The 17,648-nt window shown below is 35.7% G+C and overlaps 1 protein-coding gene across 12 annotated transcripts in view; it reads right to left on the minus strand.

The window, feature by feature from the left end:
- Nucleotides 1–17,648, minus strand: part of PUM2 (pumilio RNA binding family member 2) — a 77,957-nt gene that overhangs the window by 6,270 nt on the left and 54,039 nt on the right. For 8 of the 12 annotated variants that reach the window (XM_084793027.1, XM_084793029.1, XM_084793021.1 and 5 more), the window contains 4 exons: nucleotides 15,886–16,122; nucleotides 2,714–2,981; nucleotides 2,211–2,340; nucleotides 1,394–1,528 (listed from right to left, as the gene is read on the minus strand). In XM_084793027.1, the coding sequence (XP_084649153.1) occupies nucleotides 1,394–1,528; nucleotides 2,211–2,340; nucleotides 2,714–2,981; nucleotides 15,886–16,122 (770 nt within the window). The remainder of the gene's footprint in view (nucleotides 1–1,393; nucleotides 1,529–2,210; nucleotides 2,341–2,713; nucleotides 2,982–15,885; nucleotides 16,123–17,648) is intronic. The other 4 variants (XM_084793024.1, XM_084793022.1, XM_084793028.1 and 1 more) reach the window with 3 other exon arrangements.

Consider the following 17,648-nt stretch of genomic DNA (forward strand, 5'->3'; position numbering starts at 1 on the left):
GAGAACCTCAATTGAGAAAACATCCCCATCAGATTGGCCTGTGGTAGACTTTCTTAATTAGTGATTGATGTGAAAGGGCTCATACCACTGTGGGCAATGTCACCCTGGGCTGATGGTCCTGGGTAGATGCTATAAGAACACAGGTTGTACAAGCCACAGAGACCCATCCAGTAAGCAGAACCCCTCCACAACCTCTATCAGTTCCTGCCCTCACTTCCAACATGTGAGCTGAAATAAGCTCTTTCCTCTCTAAGTTGTTTTTGGTCACGGTGTTTATTGCAGCAATAAAAACTCCAACTAAGACACCCTACTCCCTCCATTTTTAAACTGCAGAATTTACTTTTATTGTATAACACTCAAAAATGACTTTCTAAATTATTACTATTAACTTAAAAAAGGAGCTATTTCGTTCAATTATATTTTTATGTGGTATATGAACACAAATAACTTCATATTGAAAGTAAACTGAAAAATCACACAAGAACCTACTAAACACACAAAGCATACATTTTAAAATCTTACTCTCAATTTTGTTGTCTGTTTAAATTATTTTAAAGGTGACATTCATAACTTAGAAGGAAGTACAATGAGTATGTTAACAATTACATTGGTCCCTTATTAAAATATTCAGACCATCATTCAAACCATACATATTTCTCTTTTCTTTTAAATCAGTAAATTTTTTTTCCTAAAAAAAATTATGTGTGTTTATCTGTGTGAGATTATGCCATGTATGCTTGGGTCTGAACTGAACTTGGGTCCTCTGGTATAGCACCAAAGAAGTCAATCTTGTTAAGAGGAATATTATGTTTCACTGGTTAGACGTTTTTAGTATATACTCATATATATTTATGTATATACTAACTGGAATATAAGAATGTTTTTTGCTTATAATTGCTTTTTTTTTTTTTAACGGTTTTTCGAGACACGGTCTCTCTGTGTAGCCTTGGCTGTCCTGGACTCAGTTTGTGGACTAGGCTGGCCTCGAACTCAGAAATCCACCTACCTCTGCCTCCTGAGTGCTGGAATTAAAGGCGTGCACTACCACGCCTGGCTGCTTATAATTCTTAAGATAGAAATATAAGCAGACCTCAAAATAAACTCTGTAACAGTGAAGTGCTTGCTGAAACTGCTGATAATAAAAAGGTAAGTGATAGCAAAAACACATCATTTGGCATTCTCTGCCAAACTGCAGGCACTACACAGAGAGGCAGTGAATGGGTCAAAGTTCTGCGTTGGAAATTTTAAATAGCAATGAGCTGTTTAAGATAGACTTTATGAAAAGATCTTAAGTCTTCTGGTAGAAATCTTTAGGTCATTTCCCCTCAAGATAGTAAGATAAAAAGAAATTCCATTTTAAATTAAATATTACAAAACTTTTATCTCAACTTACAATTACCTGCTGATCAGAAGAAATAGACTCTAATGCTTTTTGAATAACACGACAGCCATACATTTGCAAGGCTAACGGTAGAACATGACCACGAATACGAGTAGCCAGGGCTAATTTCTGATCCAAACTTCCAAACTGAAAGATAGCAAAAGTAAGAAATTAGCATGACAATACTTTGCTAAACTTGAGCAGCACACTGTTTGCTGTACTTTATACCTACAGTAAAATCTAAGACTCAAGAGATGCTTCCAGTAATGTTAAGTTATAATCTACCTGCCTCTCTCTGCTTCCAGAGTGCTGGGACTAAGCGTGTGTACAACCATGCCTGGCTTATCTTTACTCTTTTCTTCTTTAAATTTAATCATTTTTAAAAATGTGTGTGTGTGTGTGCCCTCAAAAGAGAGTGTCACAGTCCCAGACACTGATATTACAAGTGGCCGTGAGCTTCATGGGTACTGGGGGAACTGCTCCCAACTGCTAGAGCTATCTATCTGTCTAGCTCCAGACAGGACCTGGACATTGGTGACTCAGATAGACTGCCTCACCGGAAGGCCACATGGGTCCTCCTGCACGGATTCCCCAAGTACTGAGGTTACAAACACATGCTGCCACACCTAATTGTTTTGTGGGAGCAGGAAGGTCCTAATTTGGGTCTTTATGGATGTATAAGAAGCAGCACTTCACTGACTGAGCTGTCTCCTTAGCACTGGAACATGATTTCCAAATATTTGATCACAGTTTTATATGCATCTTTATGTGAAACTGCCTATTGTCCAATTTTAGAACTATCTGCTAGCAAAACTGCAAATGCACTTACCTCAAAAAACTTCTGTATAACATAGTTCCCAAAAACATCTGTCATTAACTGATAGGCTGCCTGTAGAATTTCATTAAATACCATTTGCCGTTCAGCTGGAGTAGCTCTCTCTAGCTTTTGCTGTATGAATCTATATAGGAAAAAAATTTAAATCCCAAGACAATAAATTAAAAACAACCTTTGTAAAATCATCTGCATGCCTCATCATGTGTGTCCGGGGGGGTGGTGGTGGGAAGAGAAAAGATCTTGTGATATAGCTCAAGCTGACTTAAAAATCACTATGTAGCTTAGGGTAGCCTCAGGCATGTACCACTAGTTAGCAAAATGAAAAACTTTTATCCTTTCTGGCTGGGGTGGGGGTGGGTGGGGATGGGGGGAGATGGGAGAGGGCAGACAGATAAGTCTCAACCAGGGAGATAAACATTTAGGTTCCTTTCTTTTTAAAGGCAACAGTATTCAACAAAAACAGTGTGAAGTATGAGTGAGAAACCATAAACACCTACCTCGAGCCATGCTGGTCTTGAGAAAACTCGACTATATGTCCAATCAAGTCTCTGAGCTGAAGGTTGGGGAAGCGGTTGTTCCTGAAATCTTCTAATAGCCTACTGCGGCCGGAGGGCATGATATCAGATCTATTATAGCGGAGCCGAGAAGGAGGAAAGAGCTGGCTGCTGGAGCTAAATAGACTGGAAGTGCTTGAAGCACTTCGGTACTTGGCTTCTGCCCCAGGTGCCGCAGAGATATACCGGCCACTACCATTTGTCAGTCCTCCTACAACAAAGCAGCTATGGTCAGCAAATATTTCTGACAAGTTATTCTACAAACAAAAGTTACTTAAACTATAAATGTAATCAAATAAGCTTCAACAAAGCTTTCAATTATATTAACAAGTTATAATTAGCTAGTAAAATTCAGATCTGGAGCAATGAAAATGCTTTAAAATTCATTTGCAGTCTCAGGAAGTCATTCAGTGGTACAGTGTTTGCCTACCATAATTAAGGCTCTGGGTTCTATTCCCAAGGGCACAGAATAAGATTCATATATAGTATAATGGATTAACATTGAGTGCTAAATCTGTACTTTTAGGAAATACATTAAACATATTGTTAGACATACTTTCAGGTAAAGACAAGTCATTTTAGTCGATTTATTAATGTTTGAAACTTAAAAAAAAACCCACAATATGAGTAACATCTAAAATATACTTCTTTGAAAACTTGGAAATGTTATATTAAAAATATTCCCCATAAAATGCTATTATCTTATAGATGAGAAATAGTAATAAACAGCAATTATAGCTATAGCCATAACCATTAGCCTCCGACTTACATTTATTCCATACAAGAAAATAAAAGGCAGTAACAGAAACAAACTTAAACTTGAGGAAATTGTTTCTATTATAAATAACAGCTAAAGTACTTGACAGTGTCCTTTTAAAACAGGAAAATGTAAAGACAGCTAAAAAAATGCAAATTTAGTAGTTTACAAAAACAATATCCACCATCAGTTGTACTTATACTAACTGTACATATAGTAGCGCTAGACCGTCAGTCCAGGCCAGAGTGTAGAAATGATCCTAATACCATGCAAAGTCAGAGACCTTAGAGTCCAAAAGAAGTGAAAAGGGACCAGAATAATACTTTAATTCTGGAATGTGAACTGAGTTAGAGTTCTCTCTTTCCCTCTCAACTTCTAGTATCTACTCTTAGCCTATTTTTTCCCTATGAATTTCTCACTCTAAAGCACATCAAACATTTATTTGAATCATTAACCCTTTGTTCAATACCAAATTACATGCTAGATACCTAGTGCCTAAATATGTCTAAGTATATAGTAAATACCACATAAATGACAAATAGAAATCATAAAGAAAAAAATGTTATTTTTAAAGTATATGTATGTATGTGCACGCACAAAGGTAGTAGTTCCCTTAGAGGACAAATGGCAGATCTCCCTAGAGCAGAGTTCTCAATCTGTATGTAGGTTGAGATCCCTTGAGGAAGGGGGGTTACAATTCAGATATCCTTACATCAGATATTTACACTACAACACATAATAGTAGCAAAACAAAGTTATGAATTAAGTATGGACAAAATAATTTGTTGTGTGTGTGGGTCACCACACCATAAGGAATTGTATTTTAAAAGTGGCAGTATTAGGAAAGTTGAGAACCACTGCCTTAAGAGATTCTTACGGAGAAAGCCATGTGTTAACTTGATGGTGGAGATTAGAGTTCTGCATCTTTAAGCCACAGAAATTCAAAGAGGGTAAAGAAAAAGCTATCCTTTGGAGCCTAGCTTTCAGAGTATGGCCAAAGCTACCCTAGTATTTCACATTTCTGTTGTCTGAATTCATTCGCTGACTGTAATATTGAGTGTTAATATGCTTAAACATATGAGTATATGTACCTACCTCACTGTGAATGATGGAAGGATAATAAAACACAGGAATGTCACTTCAACTTGAAGTTGCAATAATACAGTATTTTCAGATTTATGACTCAAATGTGTTGTTTTTCACTTGTTGTCGTATTTAAAAGCTCTGTATTTACACACATTAAAGTATACATATGTCTATGTCCCTCTGTACTGGCAGCATTATTGCTCATTGTAACAATAGCATATATAACAGAATGTAATTATTTTAGGAACCCTGCGACACAAATGTATTTCCATTTTATTTGTGGGAAAATGGGCCGGAGAGGCTAACTTAATCAAAAAGCATAACTACTCACTAGTTGTGCTGAATAATTAACTTAAATTTTTCAGTAATGCTCTGCAGCATTTCAAGGAAAACATTAAATATTATTTATAGTACATAAGCTTGGAAAATGACTAATAATATTTAGGGTATAAATTATATAAAAATTTCTAATTATTATTAATAATTTTATACTCACACATAAATAACATTTTTGTTGGAGAAAAGACAAGGACTACATGCTTAAATACTGACATGATCCTAGTAATAGGTGTAACTTTGTGTACCATTTTAATAGGCTATTATAAAAGCACCAATGTAGCAACTATATCATGTTAAATATATAATTTTGTGAGACTATGTACAGACACTGGGTAATTATAGACCAAATTCTGCCACACTAAGTATCTGGTATTTCTATTGTCCGTGATTCTTTTCTAAAACCAGTTTAGAAGCCTTATCTTGTAGTCTCTAATGCTTTAACTAAATGTATGGGTATATGATAGCATCACCACAAGGTACTTAACCTCCCTCCCACAGACCAAGTTTTAATATATGACCCATATAAGACTTCACTCTTCAGACTAGTATTATATTATTTCCCTAAAAAATTTACTGTGCTAACTCCAATACTTAATCAAAAGGGAATGATTCTATACGGTTTCAAAACTGCCGGGATTTTACATCTTTCATGAAAACTATGTCCTTCTATGATAATGAATACAAGAACACTTTGAAAACTTATTGCCCCATACCCCATCAAAAGGATCAGCAGGGTAAAGTTCTAATAGTTAGGTACTATGAACATGTGGACAAAGGCTCCTTCATCCTTTCTGGATTCATCTGCCTTCTCCTTGATTAACACCTCTTGCCACAGTAAAAAGACCATTAAGATACATCTATATTTCTTTTCTAATATTCCTGATGAGATTTCATTGCTAGTGGCCTCAAAAGCCATTTTTTAAAAAAGATTTATTTATTTTCATGAGCTTGAGTGCTTTTCCTGCATGTATAAATGTGCACCATAAACATGCCAGTTGCCCTCAAAGGTCAGAAAAGGGCATGAGTGGCATGATAGGAACGTAAACGCTGGGACTGAAATCCAGTCCAAGAGCAGCTGAGTGCTCTCACCACTGAGCCATCCCTCCAGCAACTCAGAAGCCTTTCTTGACTGGGTTAGGAAACTATCAAGTGTTTATGCCATATCAAAGTTTGTTCTGTAAGTTATGAATATAAATTGTATCTTGAACATACACAAGCACATCTATTTTATCCCTTGTAACTCCAAGGTGATTATAAGGTAGTTACAAGTGGTGGCGGCACATGCCTTTAATCCCAACACTTGGGAAGCAGAGACAGGTGAATTTCTATGAGTTCGAGGCCAGCCTGGTCTGTCTACAGAGTGAGTTCCAGGACAGCCAGAACTATACAGACAAACGCTGCCTCAAAAAAACCAAAGGGCTCAACTGGGAAGGTACTGCGAAAGATTCAAGTATGCACATAGAATATAAAGTGAAAAAAAAAACCCCATAACTGTAACAAAACAAAAAACCTTCACTTTTATAGTACAATACTTACATACCAAATAAAAAATAGGAACCTTAAATCCACAATGTTTTGAGAACCTATCTGCTACCACAAACTGTTGCCCAGGCTGACCTTGAACTTACATATCTTCCTGCCTAAATGCTTAACTGAGTCTTAACATTTCAAGTTATAGGAAGGTCTGGACTTTTTTATTTTTAATCTGTTGGGAAAAACAAACCTAAAAACAATTCTAACCACAAACTTAGTATAAAAACTACAAAAGAAAGCTATTGTTTCTACTGGAGAGAATTCTTCCTTCCTATAGAACTAAATGATTTAATAAAGTAAGGTAACAAACAGAAGCTCAAATGTACAAACCTGACAATAGTGAATAAAGCTATGGTTTTTCTTAGAATATATCACATTAAGTATTCAATACTGGATAAATTTGGGCTGAGTAACAGGGTAAGTGTTTGGTACTTTTTTTGTAAGGTCTTGGGTTCAACTCTTAGCATTACCAAAAAGACCTAAACCACACTAAACCAGACCTAAAGTAGTAGTTAATCAACTACATGAAAGACAGACGCTGAATAAGCAACTCATTCAGTACTTATGAATAAAACTCGATATATATATATATATATATATATAAAAGTTTTTTTGAGACAGGGTTTTTCTGTGTAGCCTTGGCTGTCCTGGACTCGGTTTGTAGACCAGGCTGGCCTCGAACTCACAGCGATCCGCCTGCCTCTGCCTCCTGAGTGCTGAGATTAAAGGCGTGCACCACCACGCCCAGCATGTTATTTATATTTGTAAAGTCATAAAGTCTTACCAATTAATTATAATTTAAAAATGAGTAATAAAACATTCTAAGACATTCTCTTGAAATAACTTATATTTAATGTATAGTCAACTAGCAAGTAAAAGTCTAAGGACAATATACTAACAAATTCACTTTCCCAACAAGTTATAATACATTCAGTCAAATTTTGCTATTTATGGTTCTAAAGTTGTAGAATAAGATCCTTCTCATTTATTCACACATATATTAGAAAGAAATAAAAGAATCCTTTGAGAAATATACAAATAAACCATATAGGCACAAGCTAATTTTGTTGTATCTCTTCATTTTATGACTGAAAACTAATCATTTCATTTAAAAATGGTGTGTGTGTGTGTGTGTGTGTGTGTGTGTGTGTGTGTGTGTGTAAGGGGGGGGAGAGACTGAAGCAAGGATCAAAGCTTTATTGCCCCTCATTCAGATATACAATTGTTCCAGGTCAAGTCACTGATTAGTCCATCTTTTTCTTAAAGTAGCAACTATGGACATAAATCAGGTAGTTAAATGAACACATCTATCTCTGGGTATTTGTCTGCCTGTGCCAACGTCAAAATTCTAGTGACTACAAGTGTGTAAATGTTGGCACTTGACAGTGTAAAGTTCTTAAGTGCACTTCAAGACTGTCTTGCATATTCCTGGCTATACTTTTCCAACTAGAGTTTTTAAATCACTCTATTAAATGTACCCATTTAGAATAATGTTTGTACCTTTATAATACTTTCAGTCTTCTGACCCACAAACACAGTGAAAATGAAATGGAAAGGGGAACAATAGGAAAAATAAGAAAAATTTAAAATGACAATGAATGATCAACACTTAAGTCATCAAAGCTGGGGAAAAAAAATCAAATATTTTAAAGCAAATGCTCACTACAAAATGTTCCAGGGGTGGACATGTATTTTTAAAATATACACAAAAAAGTCAGACCTAATTTTCTATGTCTTGTCCCATAAATCCTCTCCTCCATTTAAAAATGTAATGACTTGTAAGAGTTCAGTTCCATGAACAAAGGAAAAAAAAAAAAAAGGGAAAACTACATGAGTACATAAGAAAGATGATGGCTGACAAAGTTAAAGGCTTATATGAACATACAGGTGATCCTTTGAGTTAAAAACCACACAAGTGTGCCACTGGAGTCAAACTGTAACCACAAATTACTTCTTTTCATACAGAACTTGCATATAGAACTTGCAGTGAGGATTGTGTTATGAAAGTGCAGCCTCTGCTGCTGAGCACTTACTACCAGTCACCACTGCAAGCATATTTCCAAACTCTTCACCTCCTAAGGAACTGTGTTCTTCATCTAAATGCTTAAGACCACATATGTTTGAGTTTTTTACATTTTAGAGTATTTATGTAGAATTCAATGCTGAGCATCCTGATAATTTGAATGTAAATGTTTCAATCACAGATACTTTTGAATGCATAGAAAGATTCATGTTTGGGTAAGATGCCCAACGTGTACTAATTTAAACATGTGCCTCGAATGATCTATTGTCAAAGTAGACCATCCAAGTATTCTGTCTTAAATCTGTGATCATCTTAACTAAACTAACTGGATAAATGTTGCAGGGTATTTTGACCACACTATGAATCTCAAGGTTGTGTTACTTACTGGAGAAACCTGTTTTTAGTTGTAGTGTGGCTCATCCTTAGCACATACCTTCAATACAAGAGCTTTCTGCTTGAATATTGTAAACATGATTAAATAAAGTCGATCATAGGTCAAGAGGCAGGAGCAATCTAGTTGACAGGAAGTGAACACAGGATTATTAAGAAAAAAACCATAGAGAGGAAGAGGAAACCAAGAAGACAGACAACACAGGAAGTAGAAAGGAGAGACTTTCAGTTCAGGAGGTTTTTAGAGATGGCATGGGAGAAGAAGATTCCTTGTGGGGCACTGGCTGAGGTGCCCCCCACCCGCCCCTGTCTTTGCTCGTAAAATCAAACAATTGAGATTCTGTTAAAAACAACAGAAAAAACATTCACGAACATCAGAACCACAGAGTCATCGACATGCTTAATTGGTTCAATGGTTAAGTTTCAATGTCAATTAACAGAATTTGGAATCAACTAGGAGACAAACCTCAAGGCTCATCTGTGAGATGTCTCCAGGGAGGTTTATCTGAGGAAAACTACCCCTGAGTGTGGACCACCCCACCCCATATCCTGTTTTCCCAGAATGAACAACAAGGGATGAAAAACTAGAATCACTAGCCATCTTTCCCTCTGCATCCTGACAGCAGACACAATTTAACTAGCTACTATCCCGATGCTATGACTTCCCTGCTGTGGTGGAGTATAGCCCCAAACCATGAGTTAAAATAAATTATTTTCCCCTTATTACTTCTTATTAGTTAGTTATCTGGTGATAGCTGTAAGAAAAATACCTAACACCAAGGGTAATAAACCAAATTATAAGAACAAAAATAAAACCAGCAAAACCAAAACCAATAAATTTTTATGTGTAGCCAGCTGTGGTAGTTCATGCCTTTAAACCCAGCACTCAGGAGGCATAGATAACTCTGTGAGTTCCAGGCCAGCTGGAACCACACACACAGTGTGAGAACCTGTTATAAAAACAAAACAAAATTTTATACACAAAGCTCATCATAAATTGTCCCATAAAACACAATTTTAGAATTTGTATGTTTAATTGTTCTATGAACAAGTAAACAACTCTCAAGACATCTTGAAGAGTTGCAATACTGCCTTAGCATACAAGAGAACTGGTACAGTATCTTTTGAGAGTTGAATGTGATGCTGTACAGCCCGTGTGTGAGCTGGCCATCTTAGGTTAGGAAATACATCATGGAGTAGGTACATACTTGAACCTTCAAGGTGCTTAGACAACATCTCTCATGTAAATCTCAAGAATAACTAAATGGAAAAAGGCAATCTAGAAGTCTGATGTTACATAGTAAACCTTAGGAAACACAACCCTCAGGAGACATAACAACAGACACCAAGGAAATCCAAAGAATCATTAGGTCTTACTTCAAAAGCCTGTATGTCACAAAACTTGAAAATCGAAATGAAATGTAAAATTTTCTTGATAGGTACCAATTACCAAAATTGAACCAAGATCATGTAATTAAATAGTACTCTATCTCCTAAGGAAATAGAAGTAGTCATCAAAAGTCTCCCAACAAGGGGGGGGGGGGGTGTGACAAAACACTCAAGATAATGTAAATATGACTTCCTGAAAGCCTAGTTAAAACACAGTACTCAAACACCTTTCCATATCATTCCACTCTTTAGTAAGAGCATTATAGAAAAGTAGTAATTCATAGGTCAGAACTGTATGATGGCCTCAATTCACTCAGTTGTAAGTATGAATCTTTTGGGCTCATTTACTTTTTAAATTTCTAATTTTAAATGGATTTATCTTTGAACCAGGCTATGTCCACATTAAAGATGAAATGAGAAACGTAAAAGTGTCTTAAGGAAAAATAACACTAGTTAACACTTCAAAATATTTCATACTTGTTTTATGCTTTTAACAATCATACTTAAGCACAAAGATGGAACATAGCCGTCCTTATAACCAACTTAGCCACAGTGGTCACTTGTATGCATTTCCTCTAAAACAGCAGCTGAATAAATCTGTCAAAGTCAGCAATCCGTTTTTGTTTGTTTTTGTTTTTCAAGACATGGTTTCTATGTGTAGCCATGGCTGTCCCTGATTCACTCTGTATATCAGGCTGGCCTTAAACTCACAGAGATCCCTGTGCCTCTGCATCCCAAGTGCTGGGACTAAAGGCATATGCAGCCACCACCACCCAGTTTAAAGTCAACAACTCTTAGCAAATAATCATGAAATAGGAAAACTAAACAAGCCTCATCCTCCAGCCCCCCCCAAAAAAAAGAAGAGGAGGAGGAGGAAGAGGAGAGAACTTAACAGTAAATAATGACCTGTTTTTAATATAAAATGTTCTGATTAAGAGAAAAGATGAGTTCTAAAAATGTCGAACCCAGACTGAATATACTCCTATTTACTTACTTATTATTAACAATTCAGAGCCACCTTTCACTGAGTTCAAATCTCACACTATACATTTTAATAACTCTTTTCTTAGAGGTGGAAGTACACATCTTGAGAACCCATTTAGTCTACCAAAACCAAGGAAGTACATGCAAAATGGTGCTTTATACTTAAGCTCAAAATTTATCTAAATATAAGCATTAGGCAAATTAGAAATCACTAACATATATTAAGTTTATTAAAAGAAGGGTAGGGGAGAAACACAAGAAGGAATTAGTTGTCTACCTCCAGGTAAGAATAAAATAGTATCGTAAATACTCAATGTGCCTGATGAAGTGTGAAGTACAGATATCCCCTGACTTAGGCTGTTTCATTCCAATAAGTTCACTGTTAACTGAAAAGTCTACAATGCATGAAGTGTACCTAACCTACCAAGTAGCATAGCTTCATCTAACCTACCAAATCAACAAAGTCTGCTTAATACCATTTCACGTAATTCACTAACTAACTACTACACTGAAGTGGGAGAGATTATACGGTATGCTCTTGTATTATAAAGTCAACCAGAATTTTACACTAAACTTCAAAAGGCATGTGGTGCACACCTGGAATTCTAGCACTTTCAGGGCAGGAAGATGACAAATTCAAGGTTAGTCTGAGTTCATACAGTGAGTTTGAGCTTAGCATGGGCTACTGCACAAGATTCCCTTTCCCCCGACCTAAAAAGTAGTGACACAGAAATGATCTAAGGTGGCCAAAAATAGTTTAACTTTTGGCTCAAAACTAGACATCAACTAATTATTCTGAGAGTCAGAGAATAAGAGAATGAGGCATTATCCTAACTACTATAGGAATGGCCTTTTATAGTAACCTCAAAGTTAAAGAAAATTGTATCATAGAGAATTTATACATTTATTAGGAATGATAATATTGGAACTGCACTACTTTGTGGTACCCAGAGTCATATCTTGCCAAAAAAAAAAAAAAAAAAAAAAAAAAAAAGCCTATCAGCTCACTTACTACCTAACCAAGCTTCTAGATAGAGTTCCATTTACAGGAAATACAAGAAAGAAAACTCATGATTACCACCACCATATAGGAAGCAATCAGCAAACTCAAGAATGTAAGAAATTCAACAAGGTGGTTTCATCAACAAATGAATGAAAAAGAAAAGAGGGGAAAAAGGATAGGGGTGGGTAAACAAGTATAAATGAAAAGACAAACTAAACAAAGGCAATATATTTAGATCATGGCATAAACAAAATGATTGCAAAGATATTTAAGCCAATCAAGAAAATCAGTCAATAAGAAATTAAAGCATAATAACAATGTTGTGGTTATAGTATTTTAGAAAAAGAAACCTGGTTTTATACTACATATTGGAAGGCTAAGATCATTTTTCATTCTTCATTCTTACGAACACAGGTTGTAAATCTAGGGGGCTCTTTTATTTTAAAAATATTCAAAACTTATGAACTAGAATTGTTCTCCAATAAAAGAGACTTTAGCAATTCTAATAATATACGTCGATTAAATATTTTCTCTTTGAAAAGAAAAAAATTTTTTACAAGTAGATTGCTTTTTGGCAGTTCTGTGGAATTGATACAGCTAGTGTAACAAAAAAGATCCTTTTTTTCCCCTTTTTTTAAATTTAAATTTATTTTGTAGAGAGATGGGGTTTTGTTTGTTTGCTTGTTTTCGTTTTTTTTTTTGAGACAGGGTTCTTCTGTGTAGCCGTGGCTGTCTGGACTCGCTTTGTAGACCAGGCTGGCCTCAAACTCATTGATCCATCTGCCTCTGCCCCTCGAGTGCTGGGATTAAAGGAATGTGCAGCAACGCTTGGCTGAGAGATGGGTTTTAAAGCTAGCATCTCATTAAGTACTCTGGGAGTGCGGATCCCAAGAACCACTGACAACTATAACAGTTGTATGCTTATTACTACAAATCTTAGCCAAGAATAACCTAAAATGAATTTCAACCAATTCTAGTAAACGCTTTTTCTTTTTGATATAGGGAATCTCGCTAAGTGCCATAAATATCCTTAATTTGTGACTATCCCTGCCTTGGCCCTCAAAGTAGCCGGGATTACAATCTCATGCTACTATGTCCTTCCAGAGAATCTTATGTGGGCCAAGTAAGATGACTTACATATAAAACCAAATATGCAAACTCTACTTCCATAAGGTATTTTACATATCAGCAATCTTGATACTGATTCACAAATAAATCTAACCCAATGATATAAAGTTCAAAATCACTATAGTTCTGAGGCAGCAAGGGCAGAAAGATATCATTAATATGAAGTCAGTTTGGTCTATCAGCAAACTTTAGTTAGGCCAGCCACAGATAGCCACACCCTGTTTCAAATTATAAATAATTTTTTTGTCACAAAGCATAGAAGCTTTGCATCATGATCCAGTCATGAGAGTATAAAGAATAGATTATTTTCATCAATAGGGTATAAAGAATAAAATCATAAAATCTGAATTATTTTTAATTTGGTAGGAAATAATTTGTTGAAAACATTGCCAGTATTATGACTAGAACTAGGGGAAATTGGGAGCTTACGAAGATGATAATACAGGTAATTACTAACTGCATCAGAAGCAAGTCTGAACATATGATGTCCAGCCGATGCTTTAGGTACAACAGTACTGGGCTCTAACTCAGGAGTCTTGCTGGGATGTGACTATTTCCCACAACTGACTCCAATTCCTTGTCTTAAGTAATTAGGCCGGGTTCTTTACTGTCTAAAGAAGAAAAACACACATCCAGAGTCTAGTGTAATTACAGACACCTGAAAAGTCACTTATATTCAATTTCTTAGCAAGTCATATAGAATGAGTCCGTTTACAAAGGCTCTAAGCAAACAAACACACGCAGAAACAGTTAACAAAACCTGATCTGCAACTTACCTATGAAAGATGACAGGACACAACAAAGATAATTTTAACAAACACAAAACTATTGGGTTATACTTATTTTTATGGTTTTCCCACCCACTCCCTTTTGTTTTTGGTTTAAGACAGGGTTTCTCTGTGTAGCTCTGGCTATCCTGGAACTAGGTCTGTAGACCAGGTTTGCCTGGAACTCAGAGATCCATCTGCCTCTCCCTAGGATTAAAGGTGTGTGCCAGGTATTTTTATGGTTCTTTTGTTTGTTTTTGTTTTTCAAGACAGGGTTTCTCTGTGTAACCTTAGCTGTCTTGGACTCTTTGAAGACTAGGCTGCAACGAACTCACATTGTTCTTCCTGCCTTTGCTTCCTTGAGTGTTGGGATAAAAGGCCTGCGCCACCACACCCAGCTCATTTTTACGGTTCTGACATCCCAAACTTCTGCGTACATTTCAAAGGCATGTAGTATAGTAGAGAGGTGTCTCGAAACAATAGAAGAAACCAAATAGCTCTTGTGACTAAGAAAGTTGATAATGGAGGCTTAGGCTATAAACTAGGTAAGTTTGCTAAGTCTATGAATAGTGCTGCAAGGCAGACCTCAGGATTGCATCTGAATATACAAACTGGTACATATCCAGTACATATCCATCATATTCAAAAGAGCAAAAATTTCAGAATTTGGGATTCAGGACCCGAGTCTTCTTTAAAAAAAAAAAAAAAAAAAGAATCTAGCTCACCACGAAACAACATAAATTAAAATAATGATGACTGCCAACAAATACCTTTGTTATAAAGACATTTACTCTATCAAATGAGCTTGAAAAGAATCATATATCCATATATTGGGGAGAGTAAAAGAGGATTACTAACATATATAGTCTATTTATAATAACAATGTTACTTTTTTTGAAATCACAAAATACTTTAAATATTTTCAAGCACATAAAGCCAGCAACAGAACCCTTTAGTTTCAGTTGTACTTTAAAAAAAAAAAAAATCACAAAAGTTGAAGCCTAATTTTAATGGCAGATTTTTTTTGAGATAAGGATTCATATACAGCCTGTAATGTCTCAAAATCCTTCAAAATGTTCTGTTTTCCTTATGAACAAATGCTTCCTACAGAGGAATAAAGGGTAACCACCAATTTAATAATCTGGAGATAAGGATAATTTTTAAATAGAAATAAAAGTTCTAAATGCTTCACCTGTAGGAATACACCACGCTCAAAACATTTTTTCCCTTTAGCATATTCAAAAGGAGAAGTCAATCAACTTCTCTAATGCACACACATTAACTGATATTCTCTGGTATAACCTCTTGGTAAAATGGCCACTGTTCTAAACTAAATTATTTACATCCCATCACTATATAACTAATGTCTTCTTACAGTGTTCAAAAACTTGATATTAAAGTTTTCACTATCATGTATATAGTTGACTTTTCAGATGCTCTAGAACACACAAATCAAAAGCACAGACAAGAAAAAACACACCATTGTATGTCATAAAAAGAACATAAGATACAAAAGAGGGTCTTTACCTTACTGTACATTAGACCCTCACTTTGAATTTCAGGAAAGTAGAACTTTTTCAAAAGGCTAGTATCTAAAAGCAAAAGCAATTTGGCATGTTTTATCCAACATTCAATATTTTACATATATTAAAACACACACACAAACACACATACATGTATACATACAAATAAAAAGGGTTTTGGGTTTTTTTTTACCTAAATGCAAACTGGATGAGGATCCATGTGATGAAAGTGATGGCGGTGGCGTAAGTGAATGTCCTGGAGTTTGGCTTGGCAGAGGCATGCCTATTGGACTTGGAGAGGAGGAAAATCCCAGACTATTGTAAAATGGTTGCCCTATGGGTGCTAGGCTGCTACTAGATCTTTTGTACAAGTCAGAGCTAGTAGATAGAGACTCTCTCCTTGTGGCACTACTACTTGCAGAACTGCCAACTGAAGAAGAAATAAAAAAAACCCTAATTACATACAGTGTTAACTGAATAAAACCTATCCCCAACTCTTGCTGGGCAATAATAGAAGTGATCACAATAATTATTTTTAGAAACATTATGGAGAAGATAATTACTGTGATAACTATATATAACAACTTACTAATCATAAAAGGGTATAAATGCACCCCAATAAATAAGCAAATCCTTAACAGAGCAGTCATATGTTTCATTATTTCACACATATTTTACCACAGACACATATGATTACTGTGCTTTAATACCCTGGTATGATCTGAATTGCAAAGTTGTCTATTTTAGGACATAGTAAAGATTAAATTCAAATAATGTTTGCTTTGGTATTATTCTAATATCTGGAACCTGTTGTTGTTGTTTAAGATTTCAACTCAATGTCAAAAATAAAATAAAATAAAAAGAAAAGAAAAAGATTATCTTAATAAATGGAATATTTATAAATTTCCCTCACCAGTCATATCTGATTTGGATTTTTAGCTGAGTTCAAAATGAAGCCCGTTAAGTCCATATTGGCCCGAATATGCTATCTTCTCAGTGTTGTTCACATAACTTGTTAAACAAAAAGATCCCCAACCCCCAACTTTCTCTTCGGAAATTAATGCCTCTCTTTACTAAACTAAATACCACACCTTTACTTCTTTACCCCCCAGGACCCTCATTTTTAAAAAAGATTCCAGAACTGGCCTCCTGAGCTCCTTATTAAAGTTAGATGGTCCCTCCAATGCCTGAACTAGTTACACGTGCATGCTCAGAAGAACAATCCAAGATCTGGATGGAGAGTAGCACGCATGTAGACAATCAAATCCTTCACTGAGTCTATAAAAGTGATGTCCCAAACCCCATCTCAAGACCAATATTTTCAAATACATGTCCTTACACTGAAGTATCCATCTCTTTTAGCCAAATACCTTTTATATATTAGAGAGTTTCATATAACATTTCTTTTTTCCCCCCTCCTGTCTTTTCTTTTGTTTTTTTTTTGTTTGTTTGTTTGTTTGTTTGTTTTGAGACAGGGTTTCTTTGTGAAGTTCTGGCTGTGCTGGAACTTGCTCTGTAGACCAGGCTTGGCCTTGAACTCAGACATCTGCCTGCCTCCGCCTCCTGAGTGCTGGGATTAAAGGCTTACGCCACCACCACCAGGCCACGCAATATTTTTTAGCCTCCCTCCTAAGGACAAGCTCTATATTCGGACCAATATGGCAATTCTTTCCAAGGAATTGTAAAGTCTATTAAATCTTGGTTTTATATTGCAAGTCATATGTAAGCAAGTCATACACATAAGTAGGTCAAACCCGGTATGGATTAAAGAAAACAATTGGAGAACATAATAAGTAAACCAAGATGAGCTTGTAACAGACAGGAACCATGATTATCCTGGTTTTGTCAAATTCAAACACCTATACAGAAAGGAAGGGGACATGGCTTATGACACTGTACCAGGCAAAAGATTATAATGTATTATTTGACTTTCATAGCATTCAATGCAGTTTTTAT

The sequence above is a fragment of the Acomys minous genome (genome assembly GCF_964271855.1).
Source record: "Acomys minous genome assembly, chromosome: 8".
NCBI classification, from domain to species: domain Eukaryota; kingdom Metazoa; phylum Chordata; class Mammalia; order Rodentia; family Muridae; genus Acomys; species Acomys minous.